General features: G+C 60.9%; 1 protein-coding gene across 1 annotated transcript in view; it reads right to left on the bottom strand.

The window, feature by feature from the left end:
* Nucleotides 1-3,522: 3,522 nt before the first annotated feature.
* Nucleotides 3,523-22,480, bottom strand: part of OBSCN (obscurin, cytoskeletal calmodulin and titin-interacting RhoGEF) — a 150,358-nt gene continuing 131,400 nt past the window's right edge. Inside the window, 17 exon segments of the mRNA XM_054718309.1 lie at nucleotides 3,523-4,875; nucleotides 8,232-8,274; nucleotides 11,211-11,316; nucleotides 12,042-12,171; nucleotides 12,498-12,600; nucleotides 12,949-13,116; nucleotides 18,400-18,513; nucleotides 18,979-19,156; nucleotides 19,288-19,446; nucleotides 19,533-19,697; nucleotides 19,777-19,893; nucleotides 20,131-20,287; nucleotides 20,938-21,111; nucleotides 21,232-21,314; nucleotides 21,404-21,604; nucleotides 21,969-22,108; nucleotides 22,250-22,369. Coding sequence (XP_054574284.1) covers nucleotides 3,834-4,875; nucleotides 8,232-8,274; nucleotides 11,211-11,316; nucleotides 12,042-12,171; nucleotides 12,498-12,600; nucleotides 12,949-13,116; nucleotides 18,400-18,513; nucleotides 18,979-19,156; nucleotides 19,288-19,446; nucleotides 19,533-19,697; nucleotides 19,777-19,893; nucleotides 20,131-20,287; nucleotides 20,938-21,111; nucleotides 21,232-21,314; nucleotides 21,404-21,604; nucleotides 21,969-22,108; nucleotides 22,250-22,369 — 3,200 coding nt within the window. The 3' untranslated portion in view covers nucleotides 3,523-3,833.

A 22,480-nucleotide genomic window follows, 5' to 3' on the forward strand; every position in this document is an offset into this window, starting at 1 on the left:
CTGGACGCTGTCCTGGAGGCACAGGTGGTGGGCGACCATCAGCCCAGCCCTGGGGCCCACCCTGCCTTCCGGGAGCGACACGCCATGTCCGGGGGGGATTCCACACTCTCCCTCCAGACACAGGGCGCCCACCACACCATCTCTACCTTATACCAGGTCACTGTGGGCTGCGGGTTGCCCTCGATGACCGCCTGGAATTGCGCTGTGCCGCCTCCCTGTGCCTGCACGTCCTCGATGGTGACCTGCATGGACGGGGGCCCTGGGGGGAGGAGGACACCGTGGGGAGCAGTCCAGGCTGCACAGCACAGCCACGCACCGCAGCCCACACGGCAGCCTGTGAGCGGGGCCTGCAGAGACCCCCGGGGGGCTGGCAGAGACCCCAGGCGCATGGGGCGTCCCAGGTATCTCAAGGCCCTGAGACCCTCGGGTGACAGAGCCCCTCGGCCTCCCAGGTGAAGGCGGCGCAGGCTCCGGGCAGTGAGGAGGCGCTTCTGAGCACCCTGTCCCTGCTGGGCCCGGCTCCTGGAGGCCGGCACACGGAGCATGCTCACTCAGGCTGCGGAGAGGACATCCAGGACCTGCTGCCCGTGCCCCCCTCCCAGGGATGCCCTCGGAGGGGACGCAGGGGCTGGGGTCGCAGGGGCGGACACGGCAGGCTGGCACCCATCGGATGGCTCCTCCGTGCAAGGGTCCCCCAGCCGACTTCCCGGTGGGCACACACGTAGCCTACTTGCTGCGGCACCCGGGTCGCTGGCCTTGTACACGTATGTCCGGTGCGTGGTCTCTGTGAACACGTGGCTGCAGACATCCCAGAGCTCAGTGGCCTCTGTCCCCGGCCAGGCCGCGCTCTCCATCCTGGGGTCACGCAGCGGGGTGAGTTGTCTGCCACCCATCCACTTCTGGGGCTGGGCACTGACCCTGGTGGCAAGATGGGCCCCTGCCCCACCCCCACCCGGGGCTGCAGCAGACTGCGTGGGAAGGAGCGCAGAGACCGGGGCCCAGCCCTGCGCGTGGAGGGGCTCCCCCAACCCCTCTCGCCCCGAGAGTGGCCTCTCCTCCTTGCCCTGCCCTTTGGGCTGATGAGGAAGGTCCTGGGGTGCTGTGAGCCCACTTCCTCCTCGTCCTGCCCTGCTCCCGGATGTCCCCTCATAGAATGCCCGCCCAGTGTGCCAGGGACGTTACCGGATGGGCACCATGCGTTCGTGAGCCGCGGCAGGAGCCCCCGAGTCCTGATCCTGGCTCCCAGGAGGGAGAGACTCCGGCACCTTCCTGGACTCTGCTGGTGGGAGGCCAGGGCCTAGTGAGACAGAGCCTGGGATGCGCTAGGGGCTGTCCCCAATGACATGCCCCGTCACCCTCCGGGGCCCAGAGGGTGGGAGCACAGGCAGAGCAGGGGCGCAGGGTCCGTGTCTCCAGACCCCGGACTCTTGCCACGCATGTGCACCTTCTCCAGGGCACCCACCTGTCCTAGCCGGGAGCCCGGGGCCACCCTGAGGCTGCCCACCTCCCCCACACCCCATCCCACAAGGGGATGCGGCAGCCTCTGTGGAGAGGGCCCCCTCGGCAGCATCCCTGGGGTTGCATCTGTCAGGGGCAAGGTGCCCTCCTCCTTCCTCTCCTCTCCCCCGCCCCCCGCCACTCCCCTCCTTTCCTACTCTGAGCACAGGGTGCCCAGGCTACATGCTGGGGCTCTGACCCAGGCCTCTGACACCCAGGATGGATGTACTGAGGGTGGGAACCTCCCTGAACTACCCCCTGCCTAGCTTCGTAGATGGGTGACAGCCTGAGTAAGGGGTGGGCCTCGCCCAGGGCCCCAGAGCAAGGATCCCAGTGATACCCGGGTCCCCAGGGTTCTTGCACTTCACTCCCACGATGAGCACCCGTGACAACCAAGGCTGGGTCGGCACAGAGGAGGGCTCTGGGAGCAGGTGGTACTTGGCAGTAGCCTGCCCTGGGCCTCACCAGATTCATCTGCAGCCTCAGTGCCTAGGAGCGGGGGGCTGGCCTCCTGGAGAGCAAGCGGCTCCCTGGGGCCCAGGCCAGCGTGGTCCCCGGCAGAGGTTCCCGGAGCCTCCGGGCCCACCAGTGTCCTCTGGACAGATGTGCTCTGGTCCACTTGCTCCGGGGCAGTTGGGGGTGTGAGAGCAGCACCTACGGGAAAAGTGGGTCAGCCTGTAGGGGTGAGACAGCCGGGCCCTGAGCGGGGGCTTCAGGAACCTATCTCAGTCCTTAGAGAGCCCAGGTGAGGCGAGCAGGCTGCCCTTCCTTCCCACCCACCACTCCTCTCTCAGGAGGCGCTGGAGGTGGAAGCCCCTGAGAGAGAGGGGGGCCTGGGAGAGGGCAGAGACGGTGCCCAGGGCACTGAGAGCCGAGCCCCACCACTCCTGCTCTTGTGCCCAGATGCCTTCAGGAGAACGTCAGCTCCTCAGGAGCAGCTGAGCCTGGTCCCCCTCCATGTGCCCCGTCGGCCCCAAGGTCTCAGCTCTTGCCATCCTTCATCCTGTGCTGGCCTCCCCCATGGCTCACTCTGGACCCCAGGCCCAGTGGACCCAGCCCCATAATATAGGGAAACCTGCAGCCCCGTGAGGGGCCTGGGGATCCACAAGGGGTGGGCTCCCTTACTGCCCTCCCATAGCAGACCTGTCCCCCTCCCAGGACGGGACTCCACCAGAGGGCCTGTCCGCCCTTCCCTCTAAGTGCAGCCTGGCTGGCCCAGGTCACCGCACCCTCATCTGGCCCTGTCCCAGCCTCCAACACAGCCCCCACCTCTTCCCGAGGGAGCCACCAGACTCTCCCGCCCTCAGCTGCCCGCCCCAGGTGGCATCACTAGTCTGACAGGTGTGTCCAGTCATGCCCACTGCTCCATTCCCAGCAGGTCCCCCTGCCTGGAGCCCTCCCCTGCCCCAGGACCCTCTCCAGCATTAGGGTACCCACCCTGCCCTTTCCCACTCCAAGGAGGACCCCACACACATCACACCCACATTGTCTGTCCTGATGACAGCCTGGCTGCACAGGGGCAGGAAGGCCGGCCTGCTCGAGTGCTGGCAGGCTGGTCAGGCGAGCGCGCTGCCTCCACCCGGGGACCTCAGACGGCCAGGACCCACCCAAGGCTGCAGCAGAGGGGGCCTGGGCTGCCCATGGGGACCCCCAGGGCTAGGCCTAGAGGGCCCCTCCCGCCCAAGTTCCAGAGCCACTGGAAGAAGCAAGAAGGAGCAGAATACAGGGTGCGGGAGCCAGTTTATTATCATCACGGAGTCAACCAGCAGGGGCTGCTTCCCACCCCAGACCCTGGCCCATGCTGCAGGGGCGGCCTGGAAAGTCTGCAGAGGGTACCCAGTGGGCCTTCCTGGGGGCTGGGAAAGTGTCCATGGGGAGATGTCCCCCAAGAAGCCCCCACTGAGATGGGGGCAGCCTGGGCGTGGGCAGGGGCGTGCCACAGCAGAGAGAGATGGGAGGCCACAGCCCAGACCGAGTCTACCTGCTGCTCCCCCCCCGCTCCCCCCAGCTCTCGGTAATCTGGGTTACAGCTGTGCGGACAGTGTCCTCAGCTGAAGACCCCGGGGGGACAGGCAGCTGAAGTCCCGAGTTGCTGGAGAGCAGGGGGGTGGTCAGAGCACATGTCCTGAGGTGCTGGCTTCAGGCCCCTCTCCTGAGCTCAAAACCCAGCAGCCGTGAAGCAGGTCGGTGCTGGGGCCAGGCAGGGTCCTCGGCCCCAAGGCCATGCCCCTCTTTCTGCTGCTCTCACGCAGCCCTGTCAGCAGTAAACTGGCTCTGAGAGGGTCAATGTCTCACCCCCCAGCCGCGTGTGCCCTTGAGGGTCGAGGGTCGCAGCCTCAGCCCTGGGAGGGACTGGGGCCCTCATCCCCGTCAGGCCGAATGTGCAGGGTGACAGTCTCACCCACTGTCCCAAAGCTGACCGTGTGGGTGGAAACCTCCGTTTTGAAGCTGCTCTGGCCACTGTCCGCAGAGCGATGGACTTGGGTGCAGAAGGATGTGGCACCCCTAGCCCGGGAGACGCCAACAGGGCGGAAGACCTGGGGCCTCGACAGAGCGGTCCCCTGGGGCAAGCAGCTGAAGAAGCCAGGCGGGCCTCGGGGGCCTGGCGGGCGCCACACGTCGAGCAGGACGGGCTGTCCCACAGTGGGCTCGCCGATCTCTCTCTGGAGCACCGAGACCTCGCAGGGCGGGTCGTCGGAGACACTGGGCCTGGGGCTGCTGCAGCCGAAGGTCTCCCCTTCCTGGGGCATGTAATCCTCCAGGTCAGCCAGCGTCAGCACACAGCCATCGCGTGTGAGGATCTTGGGGTCACAGCCCCCAAAGTCCTCGGCGCCCAGGGGCTCCTCCATCAGGTGGACACCGCTCCCCTCCTGCACCTCCAGGGGGGCCTCCTCTTCGGCGTCCGCACAGAAGACTCGGCCCCGGGTCAGGGGCTCCTGGGCCAGCAGCTTGTTGTTGGAGTTGTTTGTGTTGGGGTCTCCTCCGGGGGTCCCACCGGGAAGCGTGAAGAGGAGCCCCGCTGAGCTGCCCGGCACCTCTCTGGCTGGAGAGGCGCCCCTGGAGCCTGTTTTCTTCACCTGGACTTCGATGGTCTCCTCGACCTCCACCCACTTGGGCCTGGGCCCCGTGCCCCTGGGCAGGGCTGGCGTGTGGGCGCCGGGCTCTGTCACGTACAGCGTGGGTACAGGGGGCTTCCAGCCTGGCTCCTCCCCAGGCCTTCGCAGTTGGCCAGCCCCTGGTGAATGCAGCAGCTCAGGGGCCGACAGGCCTGACCTGGGCGAACTGGCACGGCGCCGGGAAGGCGAGAGGGAGGGAGACTTGCTGGGGGACTTGAGGCGGCCACGCGGGCTCTTCACCACGGTGGTGATGGTCTCCTCTCTGCAGGGAGAGGGCCGAGAGGAGATGGCACGGAGACCTGCAGCCTGGCTTGCCACCCATGCCACCAGCACATTCAGGGCCAGCAGGAGAGGTCAGGTTAATGTACCAGCAAGCAAAGGGTGAAACTACATAAGCTCCTACACATGCACTGGAGCCCGATCTCTGGAACCCCCAGCCAGAGAACCAAAGAAACAAACGCAAAGTCTCATCTGGTCAACCATGGGCTCTGGTGCGCAGACCTCACATCAGAGCTTAGGCGTCACTGCATCACCCAGGTGCCTCCAAACCCCAGACCAAGTCCCTGTGGGTAGTATTCCCTGTTTTACAGCTGTCTTATTTTGGATGCCAGTCCTCCTCTCAGAGCTAATGGCCAGCGTGCAAGGATCACTGCCCCACAGTCCTCCTTGTCCATCCCATCAGTGTTTTGTGCTTTGTGTCATGGGGTGGGGGCCCAGCAAGCGCTCAGAGGGCAGGTGCCTCAGTGATCTTGAGTTAGGGCAGTTGATGCCACAGGTGCAGGTGTCAGAAGGTTGTCAGGGCCCTGACCTGCAGCCTGGGTTCCTGGCCTCTTGGTCTGGTGGTGTGGGGCTGGGCAAGGACACTTGGTCCCGGGTGTGACTCTGCTGTCATAGGCTTTGTGACCTCAGACAAGCTCTTCCCCTTCCTGGGCCCCATCTTCCAAACAGGGAGTGGGGGGAGAAGAAGCCGAACTCAAGGCCAGTTGCATGTGGGTGCACATGGGGTGCTGATCGGGGACTCTGCAGCAGCACTGGGGGATGGGTCTGGACCCCTTTTACGGGAGTGGACAAGATTAAAAGAGGCTCAAAACTTGCTCAGGACCAAGAGTCAGAAGTCCACCAGTCAGCCAGGTCCTCCCCTGCCGTCCAATGCCCTGACCTGGCTGGGTGCTGAGGGTGAAATGAGGAACAGACAGGGAGAGCAATGGGCTGAGTAACACACAGCTTTTCTGGGCCCCAGGACCTGCATTTTCTCTTGGGCTCAGGCAGAGGGACTTGGTGTGCTGTCGCCAGCTGCCTGCCTGATAAGACGTTGTCTCTCTTTCTCCAGCTTTGCTTTTGTCTAACTCAGGGCTCCATCCAGGAGCAGTGACCCCCAGGTATGGCTCCAGAGATGTGTGACCACACCTCAGGGTACAGAGCAGTTAGAGGCCCTGCCTTCTCCGGCCCTCACCTGGCAAAGGGGAAATGCTACCTCCACTTCACTGAGGAGAAACTGAGGTTTGGAGTCAGAGCCTACTCAGGGCCAAAAACCTGCCTTCTTGCCTCACACTCAGGCCCAGAGGTCAGAGTCTGCCCAAACATCAGGGGAACCTGGGCCAGGTCCCATTGCTGGCCTCATGCTGCCTAATTGGCTAAGGAAGGACAGTGGGTCAGGTGGAACTGGGAAACTGGGTCACTCCTCTAAAATGCCACTCCCACCCTGGCCGGTGGTGCTCAGTGGTTGGAGTGTCAGCCCATGACCCAAAGGTCGCAAGTTCAATTCCTGGTCAAGGGCATGTACCTGGGTTGCAGATTTCATCCCTGGCCCTGGTCGGGGAGCATGCAGGAGGCAACTGATTGCTGTGTCTCTCTCACATCGATGTTTCTCTCTCTCCCCCCTTTCTCCCTCCTATCCATTCTCTGTAAAAATCAACGGGAAAATATCCTCAGGTGAGGATTAACACAAAAATAAAAAAATAAAAAAATAAAATGCCACTCCCACTGCTGGGGTCACTGCTGTCCCATAAGGGCATGTGGGCATCCTGCTCTAAGGCCGTTGATTGGTACAGCATGTGGGGCTCCCAGGTGGCAGTCTCTCTAAGCCAGTTGCTTTTCCATACCCCTGGCTCCCCAGTATCCCTCACTGTGTGTGTGGTGTGCCCCTGGTAGGGGGCATGTTGTGCCAGGCAGTTGCCTCCCTCCACTTCTCAAGCTGAATGGGTATACTCCTTGTGGGGTGAAAGTTGCTACTACCACGAGCCTGGTATGCAATGGACTTTAGGGTACCTGGAATCACCTAGTCCAGTGTCCCGTTGGCATGAGTCCTCTCTGACCATCCCCCCGCTCCCCGCCACATAGGGCTGCCTGGCCCATTTCTGCGCCTCAATATGTCATCCATAAAATGTGAAAATAACAATGCTCCTCTCATGGATGAAATGTAGAGTTGATCTGTGTAAAGCTGCAGAGTAGTTGCATACCTCCAGGGATGGGGTGCTCATTGCTGCCCCAGGCAGCCCCATCTATTGTGGGTGGTGACCTGCTTTGTGGGAGGAGGAAGGAAGTCAAGGAAGGGTTAACCCAGGACCTTATCAAATGTGTGAATATGGGATTCTCTAGCAACATGACTAACTGCGGGCCCTTTAAGAGGCCTGAGGCCCTTGGGGAGCTAAAAGGTTGCCATCCTGGAGTTCTCAGTCACCTGGCCTTAGGAAACAATTGCCTTTCTTGCCTCCTGGGTTTTGCAAGCTCTTCCACCACATCCACCTGCACGCATCTCCTATTGGAAGTCCTTCCAGATTGTCCAGGTCAAAACCAATCCCGCCCTCCATGGCTTCAACTAGCTCTGGACCTCTTGTGTTACTTAATTATCAACAATGATGTATCTTTTTTCTCAGCTTTAAAGGCCCAGAAGGAAGAAGAAGGACAGTGGGCGTGGCACCGGGGAAATGGGTGCTTAGTTAGCTTCGAATCACGAGCCACCCTGAGAAACCTTCTTTTCTTTCCTGAACCTCAGTTTCCCCATCTTCCAAATGTGAGGGTTGGACTTGGAGATGTCTGAGGGCTCCAGAGCTATGGTTACACTGTTTTAATTAAAATCAAATTAGTGAAAGTTAAATTTAAAATTCAGTTCTTCATTTGCACTAGACACATTTTAAATGCCCAATAGTCACATGCAGCTGCAGTAGACGCTGTAAACATGTAATATTTCCATCCTCCCAGGAAATTCTGTTGGACAGCAACACCCTAGATCCCAGGGTGTTGAAGGGTAGAAATATGCCTCTGGCCCAGCAGGACACAGTTGTCAGTCCCAGGTCTACCCTAACAGGTGTGACTCTAGGTGAGACCCTGTGAAGTGTGCAGAGTAAGTCTACCCTCCTGAGGCAGTGCAGCCATGGAGAGGGTTCTGAGGCCCTGGAAGAGAAAGCTCTGAGTGTGAAGGTAGCCAAGCCCCAGGGGAGTGACCTCCCTGGGAGCACCTGCAAGGGGATGGCAGTCTGTGTGGCAAGCAAAGGCAGTAGTGAGGGCAGGCAGTCAGGCAAGCAGGTGCCAGACCACACGGGCAAGGTCCAGGTGGGTTAGTGGGCATGCAGGTGGCACGGCAGTCAGAAGGAGGGTTAGGAACACGCCTGCACTTACATGATGACGGTTTTCTTGGGGACTTTAGTCTCCTGCTCAGTGACTACAAAGAAAACAGTCGGAATAGCGAGGGTTACAGATCAGTCAGCACGGAGGGCCGAGCTAGCTAAGTGGCATGGCAGTGTAGTAGCCCGCTCAGCATAGGAGCACCGGGTCCAAGCCCTGCCGGGCTGTGTGCCCCTGGGACACTGTCTCAGCCTAGAGTGCCAGTTCCCTCATTGAATTGCTGATCTGTCTGCCTTGAGTGGTGTGGCAATGCATCCTCCAAGAGGGCAGGGCCTGTCCCTCTTGAGGGTCCTGCAGGAGCTTCAGATAGAGCAAGGCCCTTTCCTAGGCTGCCCACACAGAAACCCCCACTTCTCCTTCAGCTGTGTGCCTGGGGAGCCCTGGGAATTTGTCAGGCCTAAGGTTCTACTTCTCAGACATAGACACTGAGGTCTAGAGAGAGGGAAGGAATAGCCTGCGCTGCACAGTGAGCAAGCCGCCAGACTAGAACCACGATAGCTGATGCCCATTTTACAGGAAAAAAAAAAACCCTAAAGACCAAAGGTGTCTCTAGGAGGGAGTGGCTGGAGTCCTGGAGGAGGCGCATCTGAGCTCCGCGGCAGGAGAACACAGAGGCCCATGGGGAGCAGCCTGCAGATGCCTGGGCAGCTAGGTCTCCCCACAGGAGCGCCTAGCTCTCCTCCTCCCTGGAGCAGCAGGATCGGGCCTGTGATTCCCGGCTTGTGATGGGGGACCCAAGTCCCAGAGACAGAACAGGACTTGTCTGGGGCCAGGCAGCAGGTATGCCCATCATCTGAAGGCCTCTTTTTCTGCAGCTTCTGGGCGGGGTCAGGCTTGGCTCAGGGATGTCCCACCCAGTCTTGCCCACCTGGACAGCAAGGATGCCACCGGCTACCAGCACCCTTAAATCTTAGCACCCCCTCTTACCATCCTGAGTAAGCTGAAGGGGAGGCTCTGCTTTGCTGCAGAGCCACATGGAGTAAGGCTTCGCCTTAGGCAACCAAGAGCATTTTAAACTTGTCTCTGATTAGGTGCATGTGAATTAAATGTACTAGCTGAGTCTGTGTGGCCCTTGGGGGTCATATTTACTGTATGTGTGCACACATGTGTGTACGTGTGTACCTGTGTGGGTATGCACACAGGTGTATGTGTGTGCGTGCATGTGCGTGTTTGTGCAAGCTGCTTCCTGGAGAGAGGGCAGCCCGCTGGGAGAGAATGGGTTCAGACAAAATGCCATGTATTTGTCTAAGCTGGGCCCAGAGAGCCAGCCTGTTGGCTGCCTCCAGGCAGACCCTGTGCACAGAGCAATGGGAGAGCCAGGCCTCTGCCTCTCATCCTCCCTGACGGGCCCGTCCTGCTGCTCTTGGGAGTGCAGGCCTGGCACCCCTGGGTGGCTTTGTTCCTGACCTAACTGCAGCCTGGTAGGCCCTGGGCCCTGGTGAGTACTGGCGACCGTGGGAGGGGTGCAGACGTGCGAAGCAGGACTTCCAGCCCAGTGCAGTTTCACAAGCGAGGGGGCAGCGCCCACTCCACAGGGCCAGCTGGCTGCGGGCCACCAGGTTATCGATAAAGCAGCAGGCCAGGGTTAGGAAGCGGGAGGTGGCGGGCTCCACCTCCAGGGTCTGTGAGGACCGGCCATCTCCCTGAGTGAGGCACAGCACTTGTCCGCACTGGAGGCCGGTCACGGAACATTGACAAGAAAAGATCCACCATGACAGTGAAGAGAACGGCTCTGTAGGGCGCGCTTATCCCCAGCCGAGAGGGAGCTCCGAGCCCCCTGCTCAGCACATCCCCTGGAGATGCCACCACAGGAAGTGGAGGTGCCAGAGACAGCCCTGTCCTCCGGCAGAACTGGCCGGCAGTGCAGGCAGCCCTCTGGGGGACGAGGAACCAGGACCCTTGCCCACAAGGGAGGGACGGGTCTCCGTGAGGGCCCTGGAGAGTCTCAAAGGCCCCGAGGCCAAGTTCTGAACTCTAGGTGGCCGACTCTGTGAGGATCCAGACAGACAGTGGCCCCCAGACGCTGGGTCCTGGGAGGGACTGGGTCTAGTGGCCAAGGATCACAGCAGCCACTTTCAGAATTTGGGAGGACACACATTTCAACTTGTCCTACTATGGGAGCTGCAGCTCCACCAGGTGTTGGCCCAGCTGGTCCTTGCATGTCTCCAGGGATGGGAAGCCCACCACCTTCCAGACAGCCCCTTCCAGGTGAGGCAGCTCAGACGGAGAAGCTCTCCCCATGGTGGCAGCCTGCTCTGTGAGCCCCAGAAGGCTGCTCTCTCAGACGGAGCAGGCCCAGGACAGATGTGAGCTGCCCTTCTCCCCGTCCTGGCTATCCTCAGCCAGGCCCAGCTGGGACCCTGGGGTCACAGTGTGTGTGAGTGGAAGCATGAGGCACTTCCCTGCCTTTCGCCTCCTGCCAGAAACACACCTTCCCAAATGAGGCCCATTCTGTAGTCTGGTCCACCTCTCCCCCGCCCAGGACCCCAGGGGCGGCCCCAGGCCAGGGATACACAACATGGACAGCCTGCCTAGTATGGAGGGACCAGGACCATGACATCCGCTCCATCTCCTGGGAGCCAAGCTGGAGCCCAGCAGCCTACACTCTGCTCGGGCCCCCTCTTACCGTTCCTACCGCCCCTCCCACGAGGACTTGCTGGCCGCTGCCTGGCAGGCTGCCCAGGCCCGGGTCTGCCCTTTATACACACTCGTTATTCCCCAGGGCTGGTGAGCAGGGCCTGGGCCCTGAGCCCTAGAGTTGTCGGATCAGCCATGCCCGGGTTCTGGGTTTATGGCCCATCATCCCATCCCACCCACCTTCTATTCCAGTCGGGCTTCTGCAGCCCCTCCATCCAATGCCTCTTCTCCAGGGAGCACACCCTGATGGGAAGCACTGATGGTGTCACCCCACCCAGCCCCGCCCACGTGCATGGCAAATCCAGCCAGGCCGAGACCTTCTGCGGCTGCACCTACCTTCCACCACAGCCACGTGCTCCCGGCGGCGCTCCCTGGCCTGCAGGGTAGGGCCCTGCATGCACAGCTCCACGCCGTCGCGTACGGAGCCCAGCCGGTTCACCAGCTGCAGGACAGACACAGACGGCAAAGGCCACTGAGAGTCCAGGGAGCCTGACTCACCCCTTTGGGGATGTACGGACTGGTAGAGCATGGGACCGAATGGAACTTACAGGCCCCAAGCTGACTTGAGACCTGACGCGGAGGGCAGACCCCTGCCGGCCCACCCCAGGCTGCCAGCGGCAGTATCAGGGAGGAGGCTGGCCCCAGACAGGCACAGCCTGCACACACTGTCCCTGGACCATGAAGGGCAGGACAGACGCTGCCCAGAGCCCCGCTTATGGAGTCCTGTTAGCTCATCCTAGATGGGGTGGCAGTTGCCTGGTTTCCCTCCTGTAGTAATGGGTGGTGTGCGACAGTGGCCTGGTGTTCCCTCTCATCAGGTGAGTGACAGTTGGTCTGGTGTCTCCTCTCTCACCACGGTGGCGGGAGACAGTTTATGGCGCCCCATCTCAGAATGGACTTTGGTAAGTCTGTTGTACAATCTCTCATCATGAATGGTGGGTGACAGCAAGCCTGTGTCCCCTCCCTCATCATGGATGGTGGTGACAGTGGACCTGATATCTTCTGTCTCATCCGTGGATATGGATGACAGTGGACTCGAAGTTCTGCCATGGACCCTGCGGGACCTGAACCTGGTGTCCACTCTACATCATGTGTTATTGATGGTGATGACAAGGTTGTGGCCCCATGGCAAGCTCCCCACCACTTCCCTGCATCCTCCCTCCTCACCTCACATTCATAGTGTCCCAGGTCCTCCTTGCTGGCCTCCCGGATCTCCAGCACCAGCAGGCCACTGCGTGGCTCACTCAGGGTCCGGTACTTGCCGCCAGGGGTCAGGAGGGCCCCGTCCTTGTACCACCTGAAGCCAGCAGCCCCAGTAGTCAGTGGGGCCTCTCCCAAACCCCCCAGTGCTCATGACCCGCCTCATCCATCCCACAGACCTGGTGTCCTTATGCCGCCCACCCTTTTGGATGTCATCTGCCCAACATCCAGCCTGGCAGTGTCCTCCTTGCTGCAGCTAGGATTGTGTCAGACAGGCCACGCCCCCAAGACACCCACTTCTCACCCACATGGCTGAGCTTCTGTCTAGTTGACCCAAACCCAGTGAACATGCTGCCCACCCTCGATTTACAGGCAGAAGTGGAGGCCCTGGGGCAGGCCCACCCCCTTGTCCACCTAACCCACCTGATCTGAGGGTGTGGGGCACCTTCGATGGTGCAGGTGACCTGGGTGTCCTCTCCTTCCACAAAAGGCACTGCCCGGACCTTGTTCACAAACCTCGGGGGGACTGTGGGGCCGCAGGGTGGGAAGGAGAAAGGGAGACACACAGAGAGAGACAGAGAGAAATGGAGAGAAACACAGAGATAGGGAGAGATAGATTGAGAGACACAGACAGAGGAAGGAAGAGGTAGAGAGACAGAGAGAAAAGATGGAGAGACAGAGACACAGAGAGAGGAACACAGAGACAAAGAGAGGGAGAAGGCATAATGTGCAGGACCCCACCCGGACCAAGGATTCCCCAGACTTGGGTCAGACGTCACAACCACCCCCAGCTCATCTGAATGCCTGCACCGCCGTGGGGACTGCTGTGGTGGGTGTGGTCCGGGTGCCCATCCAGCCTCCCTCCCAGGCTCACCCTGCACCAGGATCTTGCCCAGGGTGCTGGCATTGCCGGCAGCGCTGGCCGCAAAACACATGTACTGGCCGGAGTCAGCACTGGTCAGATTGTCCAGGATGAGGGTGCACGAGCCATCAGGGTCTTCAATGAGGATGTGGTGAGGGTCCACCTCCACTGGCTTCCCATCTGGAAAGGAGGGAGGCCGTCATAGAGAGGTGCACGGGGACAAGAGGCGGGGCTTGCCTGGGGTCACGGTCACAGGCAGTGCCGGGATAGGGGGCGGTCCTGAAGCACAAGGGCCAGGTGCAGCTCCCTGGATACGTCCCCCGGCCTTCGTGTGCACAGTGTGGCCTTTGGAGGGTAGGCTCTTATCTGGAGGCAAGGGCAGGCTTATCCCATTTCGATAACCAGACCCTGAGCCGCCTTGCCAGTGATTCTGTGACCTCCAGGCACCTCCAAGGCGCAGACCTCCCCGACCCCAACAGACACGCTGTCTGAATACCCACCCAACCTAATGTCTCCAGCCATCACGTGAGTCTTTCCTGGGTGAGGAATGGGGAGAGGTGCACCTTTCACTCCGAAGAACTCTTTCCTCCATAAATAAATAAAATTCCATAAACACACACTTTCCGATAGCTCTGTGTGTGCTAAACAAGGTGGTTTAAATTACAACCGCTCATAACCAGAATCTTGACCTTTAATTCACAGGAAACCTAAAGAAATGATTTTAACGCATACAACACAAAGCCTCCAGCCGCCACCCCATTCCTCTGCACCCCTGTACTATGTTCCAGGAAAGTTGTTCTCACTTCAGTGCTTCCTTCTCACTGTCTCCCAACGCCGCCCCCCCCCCCCCCCCACTTTCATCTCCCACAGAACAGCTCTCGGCAAGGCTGCTGGTGACATCATCAAGCCATCAACCCAGTGCCTCCTCAGTCCTTGTCCTACTGTCAGAGAACAGTTCTCCAGGCCTTTCTAGCATCCCACGAGGCCCACTGCTGTGCAGACATGACGCCAGCTCCGGCCCTTGATGAGACACCTGGGCTGTCCAGGGCACAGAAACAGAGCCTCTCCCACCTCCCCCCCCCACACCCCGCCCCAAGGCATTTCTCTCTCTGGGGAATGGACGGACAGATGTGTCAGCAGCCCCACAAAAGCTCAGCACCGCCCTGGTTTGGCTCAGGGAATAGAGCGTCGGCCTGTGGACTGAAGGGTCCCAGGTTCGATTCCGGTCAAGGGCATGTACCTTGGTTGTGGGCACATCCCCAGTAGGGGGTGTGCAGAAGGCAGCTGATCGATGTTTCTCTCTCATCGATGTTTCTAACTCTCTATCCCTCTCCCTTCATCTCTGTAAAAAATCAGTAAAATATATTTTTAAAAAAGCTCAGCACCTTCTAAATCTTGGGATCTCTCTTGTGGTGCGACCCACTGTGCACAGCTAACATCTGGCCCTGGGCATGGGGATCAGGGCAACTGACCCAAAGCGCTGTGCTTTTCTGTGACCAGCAGTCTCTATCTCTGACCGGGTTTTGTGTCTGTCTGGCTGGGAGGCAAGAAATCATCTCAGATCCTTCGTGGCTTCTGATGTTCAGTTTGGTGACAAGCAAGAGACACAGTCAGAGACACCTCATCCCAGCAGGGAAAGAAGGTGGCCAGTCACAGGGACGGAGGGAGGTCCATGCCAACCGACCTGTGTGGTCAGCGGGGCAGTCACAGACCTCTCCACCTGCTGCCTGGGAATGGAGAGCGGCTGGGCAGGTGGCTGCAGTCTGCGCGCCGAGAGGGAGGCTCCGAGACAGACTGCTGGTTGGTGCCTTGGTCGACACGCTCTCTCTGGCGCTGTTGGTTCAGCCTCAGGTCACCCTGCTTCCCAATATGTGGACAGAGCTGGCCCTAATGTAGCCAATCTGTCACCTTGACTCCTGGCTCCGCCCCTGGGAACTCTGTGCTCTGCTTCTGGAGTGATTCGCCCTGGACCTGTCTGTCTCTTGACCAGCTCTGATGCCAGACCCCCTCGGCACCTGGCAGTCCCCCTCCCTTTAGATTAACATGTCTTTCCCACGACACCCTCTCACTGGCTACAGAACAGTCTGGGAGGCAAAGCGTGGAGATCTGACCGTCTTGCATTTTTGTATGTAAGCCTCCTGTTAACGTCACTAATCGACCAGCTGGACTTGTCTGCCTCGTTCTTTGGTCTCCTGGCTCCTTCAGCATTAGGGGAGAGCTTTGCATACACAGCCCTCTTCTGAAACATCAACAAATGCTACCACCCGCGTGCGCCATCATCAACCCCGATGGGCAGAGGACAGGAACGAGTGAGAATTCTGGGTATGAGGACAGGCACCCGAACAGAAAAAGCCCCACAGGGAGCCACTGATGGCTGGCACACGGCTCGTGGCACCTGGGTGGCATCTAGAATGCTGGTGACGGCTGGAAGAGGTGGCCCGCGGGGCATGTGTTCTGACAGGTGGCCCTTGCCACCTCAGAAATCTTGTTCACCCATCACAGAAAGGCTAGAGATGCCCTGCTAAGTGGACAACCCATAATAAAGGTCACTACCATACAAGTTAAACCCCAGTGGGCGGAAGGGCATGGAACCCAGAGAGCGATGACGCAGCTGTTCAGACAAGGGGTCCCAGAGCTGAAATGGATACATCAGCAGAGACGGTCATGCTTCCCAGGTTAGGGTTTGGGCGAGCCCAAAGCGCTGGATGTCACTGAACTGTGGAAGTGCGTCTTGATCCCTGGCCCCTTCCCCTCCTCCACCCAACCACCACTGCTTTAAGAGAACAATGATCAGGCGTGGGCATCAGCCTCTCTGGTCCTACGTGCTCGTCCTACATGCAGGGGGAGAACTCAGACCTTCAAAGGTCTTCCGGATACAGGCACTTGGATTCCACGGATGGAGTCTTCGTAAGGTTCCTGGTTATCCGGGAAGATAGTGTCAGGGGACTGTGGCTGTGGTTCCTACCTCCAGACCCTGATGTTTGCTATGTTTGGGGTGGGGGAGGGGCACTCCCGGTGGGGATGCCTGCACATTGAGAGGTGGTCCTGGAGCATGGAACCGGCCCCGCCCCGCAGTCAGTCCCTTCCCAGGTTGATGCTTGGAGCCCCTCGGAGAAAGGAGTTCTGGGCCTCCTGTGTGATGTGAAGGTAGCTGGGTAACGGGAGAGGCTGCGTCCCAAATCAACGGCCTTGTACAGCCAGAGGGAGTGGTCTGTCACCAGCCCGATCCAGTCTCTACTCCTGTGGCTCCAGCTGGGGTAGGCAGGGTGGCTGCAACATGTCTGCTGTGCGTTCTCATGGCAAGGTCTCCAATACACACCGCCAGTGGTCTCTGCTCCCGGCAGCTGCCCCGGGTGGGTCAGGACTCGACCCTCTGCCCCCAACACTCAGCTCCTGCTGTATGAGGCCATGTTGTCTGCTGGCGAGTCTGACTTCTGCCCGATGCTGCTCTTCCCGGCCAAGGTTGTTATGTGCTCACTGACCTTGAGCAGTTGCAAGTGGCTTGGCTGTTTGTTTGCCACTTAAAATACAGTAGCCTGGCTGAAGACACTTGGGCCGTGAGCCACGGAGGCAAAGAGAGGCTGCTGATGGGCTCCCACCCAGCTGAGTGCAGGGTGCTGACCCCACTGCAGCCCCACAGAGGACTGCTGAGAAATGCTCTAGTCCGGGTGGGGGTGCATCACATGAGCGGACCCCTATCCTGGCAGGTCAGTGCCTCAAGGGCTAGCTGTGGTGTTTCCCGTCATGATGCTGTTTCGGGTCAGCCAACCGCTGGCTCCGGCCACACCCCATGGCTGCGGGCGCCACCCGGACCACCTGCAGTTTGACCACCATGTCAGCGTGAGCTGTCCGTCCAGCTTCCCCTCACCTCTTGCACTCACTGGACACAGCTGTCCCCAGAGGGCCCATCCCCTCCAGGGTCTCACTGGGTAAACGCCAGGGGGAAAGAGACAGAGGTTAAGAACCCAGGGTTCCACCCTGACCGCAGGGTGAGGTACGCCCTATTCCCCTCGGATGTGGCAGGCCAGCACATGCTCCTGAGGACAATCTGGCCCAAAGGAGGGCCTGAGGAAGGCCGAGTCCCTTCTGGAGGACCTTTATGAATGGCGTCGTCCCTCTGAGCCCGCCCTTCAGGGGAAAGGTCTGGGTGCGGAGGGACAGTGGAAGGGCGGCTGAGCTGCACAGGTTCTGTGCAGAGCGAGGTGTCTGGGAAGGGACCGCGCAGACCCCAGGACATGGGCCAGCAGGCCTCCCTGCAGAAGGAAGACCCCGGGAAGCTCTTTTAAGCTGCCACGGGAACCAGCTGCTGCATCCACAGGTCTGCCATGCAGCTCTGACCGAGGGCCACAGGGAGGTCCCTCCTGCATGTCCCAGCAAAACGCCCCTATGTGTCCTCTCCAGCCCCATCCTTAGCCCTTCAAGGGCAGACAAACGCCCCTGGCTAGGTGAGGACAAGTAGGACAAGAAGGACTGGCAGCCCTGGGACGACTCCTCCGAAACCAGGACTGGACCTGGTTATTCACACTGGACCAGGGTCTCAGAGGCCTACCTGCCAGCCCAGAGGAGGCTTATCTGCCGGCCCAGGTGACCTCTGACAAGAGTATCCCGGGTTACCTGGGGTCCTGGACCGCTCTGAATGGTCTGTGCCACACTGTGGTTGAGCATGGGGGCTTTGGGACACGCAGCATCAGCTTGACCCCTGGAGGGGCTGTGACTGAGGTCAGCCATGCAGCAGTGGGTCGTGACAACATGAATGACCCCCAACAGAAAGCCGGGACACCCAGGCTTGATGAGAGCCCCTAGGTGGCCACTCTCCGTGTGCTGTCAAACATCAGAGCTGGGAGAACAGGCACTGTCTGCCCAACCCACCTGCACCCCTGCCAGGCCCCGCCCTACACCCTCTCCCTTTTCATAGCGATAACGGGAACCTCAGTGGAAGGGCTCTGCCGAGTTCTGTGAGTCCCCCCAGGAGTCGTGGGACCCCGGACCTTGCCGTCAGAGTGAGGGTGTCCTGGGGATCCCTGAACTCTGCAGCTCCCCTCACTCAATCAAATGTGAGACCCCACGGCAGCCACATTTCCCACTGTTCTGCCGCGGCGCCCCCTCTCCCTGGCCTCCTGGCCACCTCGCTGCTCTTCGGAAGCCTCCAGCAGGTGTGCCTGGCTGTGCCTTGTTCGGACTTCCCGTTACACCTTTGTCTGCCTGCTGCCGCCTGTCCACTCCCCTAGAGAGTCAGCTCCCACGGACAGGGTTGATGCACACCCTCCCCTTCATCCCACCTCATGCGCCCTGGCCATGCTGTCATTGATTTGGGAGCAGGCAACAGGGGCAGGAGGCACCCAGCCTGTCCCTGGCACCCAGCCCCTGACCAGGCCCCTGGGTCCTGGTCCCCACCTAGCCTGATTCCTCCTGGGCGGCTCTTCCTTGTGGCAAGGCCAGCACCCTGAGCCCACGGGGACCTACCTTTGTACCAGCTGACGATGGGCTTGGGTGTGCCCGTCACACGGCAGGCCAGCTTGACTGTTTCACCCAGCTCGGCTGTACAGTCGGCCAGCTCTTCCTCGAAATCCGGGGGCCCTGGGAACACACACCACACACCTGGGCCGAGTGCTTTCCCGGCACTCAGTGCCCCCCTGGTAGGGCCAGAGGTTCCCAAGGTAGAGCAGTGTGGTTGCTGCAGTCACCACCCCTTTGGAGCCCTCACTGGGCCCGAATGGGAATGTGAGTCAGCGTCAGGCTGGGTGTAGTGGGGAGTGGTGGGGAGTGTGGAGAGGAGAGTGTGCTCTAGATGGGAAAGGAGACCCAGGGACCAGACCCTTCACACCCCTAACCCCTCTGGGCTTCTCTGCTGTGCTGAGGGCCCCCGAGTAAAACCTGATGGCCCCACTCGGGTCATAGCCATCCCAGCATCCCGGCGCAGGCTGAACTGATTGAGGGGGTGCTGCCTAGGCAGGGGCAGGGGCCCGGGTGTCCCCGAGCCAGATGGCCTGGCTGGCAGGTTTGATCCCCCCATCCAACCTCACCGCTAGGACCAGCACTCACGCCAGACGGGGAGGGCCAAGCGCTGCTGGATGCCGCAGATCTCCTTCACCCACGCGTTCTTGGTGATGACAGTCCGAGCCTGCAGGAGGTACTTGCGCACCGAGTCCTCCCGCTCGTGCCACACCTCGAAGGCACGGTCGTCCCCCTCTACCTGCTCGTTCAGGTCGATGCTGCTTAGCTGTGGGGGGAGGAGGCAGGCTGACTGCCCAGGATGGGGCCAGAGGACCCGCCCAGGGCTCCTCCTGCCCACCCTGCAGGCTCCTCCCACCCCCACCCCCACCCCCCCAAGCTCCTCTGGTGCCTGCACACCTTCATCATGTTCCGGAACACGTAGCTGAAGGTGTCGGTGTGTGAGTCCCTCTTGGGCTTGCAGACCACCAGGTGGTTGCGGAACAGGAAGACGTGGCGGTGGTGGCCCTTCCAGGGCATCCGCGCGCCCGGTGCCCCCTCCCACACAATGAAGTGGCCCTGGGAGAGGGGTCAGCCCTTGGTCAGCCTGAGGCACAGCCCTCCACTCTGCCCCCCATCCACTCTGCAGGGCGCCCACCGCAGACCTGGCGAATGGGCTCGCCCAGGGCCTCCAGGGTGCCCGGGTAGTTCTCCATGAGCGACACGTGCAGCTGGTTCTCGGCCCGCTGCGGCAGGGCCGACACCACGGCGTAGGCCTGCTCCAGCAGCGCGCAGTTCTGCCGGTTCCGCGCCTTGTTGCGGATCAGCTCCTGGAGAGAGGCCTGGTCAGGGGGCGCCCCCAGCCACGGGCCCAGGACGCGGTGGTGTGGGCGAGGGGCCGCGGCCTACCTTGAGCAGAGCCTGGTACTGCTGCACCCGCTGCACCGGCTGCTCCAGGAAGTGCTGCAGCGGCGGTGGGGGCGGCTGCGAGGGGTCAGTGGCCGACAGCACCTCTTCCGAGTATTTCTGTGGGAACCGCAGAGTGGGTTTCAGGGCAGGAGGGCACCTCACCTCCCACCCCCCACCAGTGACGGCCGATCACTGACAGGTGAGAACTGCAGGGGCTCTGCCTGCTTCACTCACTAAGCCAGGGCCCCAGGACCTGGGCAGGCTGTGGGGCCCTGGCAGGAGGTGGGAGGCCGGCAGGGTCAGGGAAGATGATCTTGGAGACGGGGGCCAGCACTGGCTGGGGGACAGGGGCACCTTGTAGAACTCCTGCACAGCCGTGCTGACCACCACCGACTCGGCCTGCACTCGGCCCACCAGGAACTCCAGATACTTCTCGAAGGCCGCCTGGTTCTTGAGGAAGCACATGGCCACGTCGTCATCCGTCTCACAGCTCTGCAGCTCCTGCAGGAAGCTGCGTGGAGGAGACAGCGTCAGGACCCTGCTCACCGCCCTGCCCATCCCATCCCAGGTTTGGGAGGAAACAGGCTCCCGCCAGGGCAGAGTCCTGGTGGCTCCTGGGAACAGGCTGGGCTGTGAGGACATGTGTGTGTGTGTGTGGTGTTTTACGGTGCGCACGTGTGTGCAGGTATGTGTGTGCATACATGTAAGAAGTGCATGTACATTGGGGCATGTATGTGTAGGCATGTGTGCACAAGTAAACAGGTACACACATGTAGTGCATGTGCATTGTTTGCTGTATATGTTGTGTGGCTGTGCACATGTACACACATGTGCCCATGTAACCCATTCCCATGCATGTAATGGCATGTGTGCCTGTGTACAGAGGCTGCAGCAGATAGGAGTGCTGCTAGCACCTCCCTGGGTAAGCAGGTGCACACACCTATGTTCCAGGGGATGTGTGTATCTTCGTACAAGGGTGCGGTGTGCCAACAAGTGCATCAAGTGCGCAGTTTCTCTCTCGTCTGTCTTGGCTCCTGCTAACCCCTGGAGGCCCAGCCCTGACGGTACATGCGCATGTGTGTGTGTGTGTGTGTGTGTGTGTGTGTGTGTGTGGTATGTCTGCGTGTGTGTGCATGTGTATGCACACACAGGCCCGCTTACCTGTTGTGGAACTGGCCGAGGTCCTGCACGTTGCGGAAGATGACGGCCTTCTGGCTGGCCACCGCGGCCGGCACGTGGGGGCAGCGGTCCAGGTGCTGCATGTGGTGGCTCTGCAGGAACTGCAGCTTGCCCACGAAGGCCTGCTCAGAGGTCAGCAGCTCCTGGACGATGGAGCTGGAGGCAGTGTGAGGGGACCAAGGGCTCAAATGCTAAACCGGCACCAGCAAGACGGTGGAGGGGGCAGCCCCACCACACGACCTCGTCAGCCAAAGACCCCCCACCATGGCTCCTCACCTCAACCGCATCTTGTACTCATCCTCAGACACGGCCTCCCTAGGGAACTCGGGGGCCTCCGTGGGCCCCCACTCGGGCGACAGCTGATGAGGAACAGAGAGGGTTGTAGGTGGCCTGGGCGCTGGCCCGGCCCCCGAACTCACCTGCCCCCCTCCCCAGGCAGTCCAGGTACCTTGAGCCGCCTGTCCAGATAGGCAGGGGACACCCAGCCCTGTCTCGAGGGGCTGGACTTGGTGGGCTTGGTGCGCACAAGCCAGCGCAGAGGGTGGGCCGAGTCCAGCACCTCTACATACTGGCCCTCCCGCAGCGAGATGGCGTCCTGCTCAGCCCCGAGGGGCAGGTAGTCAGCGGTGACCACGTAGATGTCAAAGATCTGGGGAGGAGGGAGCTGCGTCAGACCAGAGGGGAGCCAGCGGGGCTTCCCAAGGCCCCAAGCCACAAGGCCCTGGCCTGAAAGGGGAGGAAGAAGCCATCCTAACATTCTGTGACGTTCTAGAACACGCCCCACTGAGCTCTGCTGACGGAAACACTATCAGGGGTGCCGGATGGGGCCACCCCAGAGGGGCAAGGGGGAGCCTCAGGGGTGCTGGGATGTCCTGGGTCCTGGTGGTGGTGTTGGCTGCTCAGCTGTTTGTCCCCAGCCTCCTCCACCCTGTCACCCGAAGGCCCCCCGTTCCCTCTCCCACCCTCACTCCTGTTCCCCTCTGTGGGCCCCATTATCCCCCAGACCCCAGCACCTCCCCCCGGGAGTCTCCATCTTCCGACTCCGAGGATGACTCCTGGACGCTGGAGGAGGGGCGAGAGCGGCCATGACGGGGCGATGCGGACGGTGTCTTGGACTCCTCGTCACTGTCACCTCCAGGCACCTGCAGCTTGGCTGGGGGCACAGGGCATGTGACACTGGGAAGGGCCAGTGCCCTGTGCCCCTCCCCATGGGTCTGGGCATGGTGGACCCTGGCCCTGGGTCACCACCTTCACAGCCCCCCACCTAGGACCTTGATCCATGCCAGCCCCTCACCCTGGGTGATCTTGGCCGACACCATCTCCGTGATTTGTGAGGTCAGCTTCTGCAGGAACTCCTCCGTGCCCACCTCAGCCAGGGTCAGGTGGCCATGGGCCTCGGCTGCCAGCGGCTCCCCTGGTGGTCAGACCCTCGCTGAGCCAGTGTGCACTCCAGACAAGCCCACACACCCCCTCCTGGCCCATCCTGACTCAGGGCTCAGGGGAGATGGGAACACACAGGCTCGGG

This window comes from Eptesicus fuscus, chromosome 6 (assembly GCF_027574615.1).
Source record: "Eptesicus fuscus isolate TK198812 chromosome 6, DD_ASM_mEF_20220401, whole genome shotgun sequence".
Classification (NCBI taxonomy): domain Eukaryota; kingdom Metazoa; phylum Chordata; class Mammalia; order Chiroptera; family Vespertilionidae; genus Eptesicus; species Eptesicus fuscus.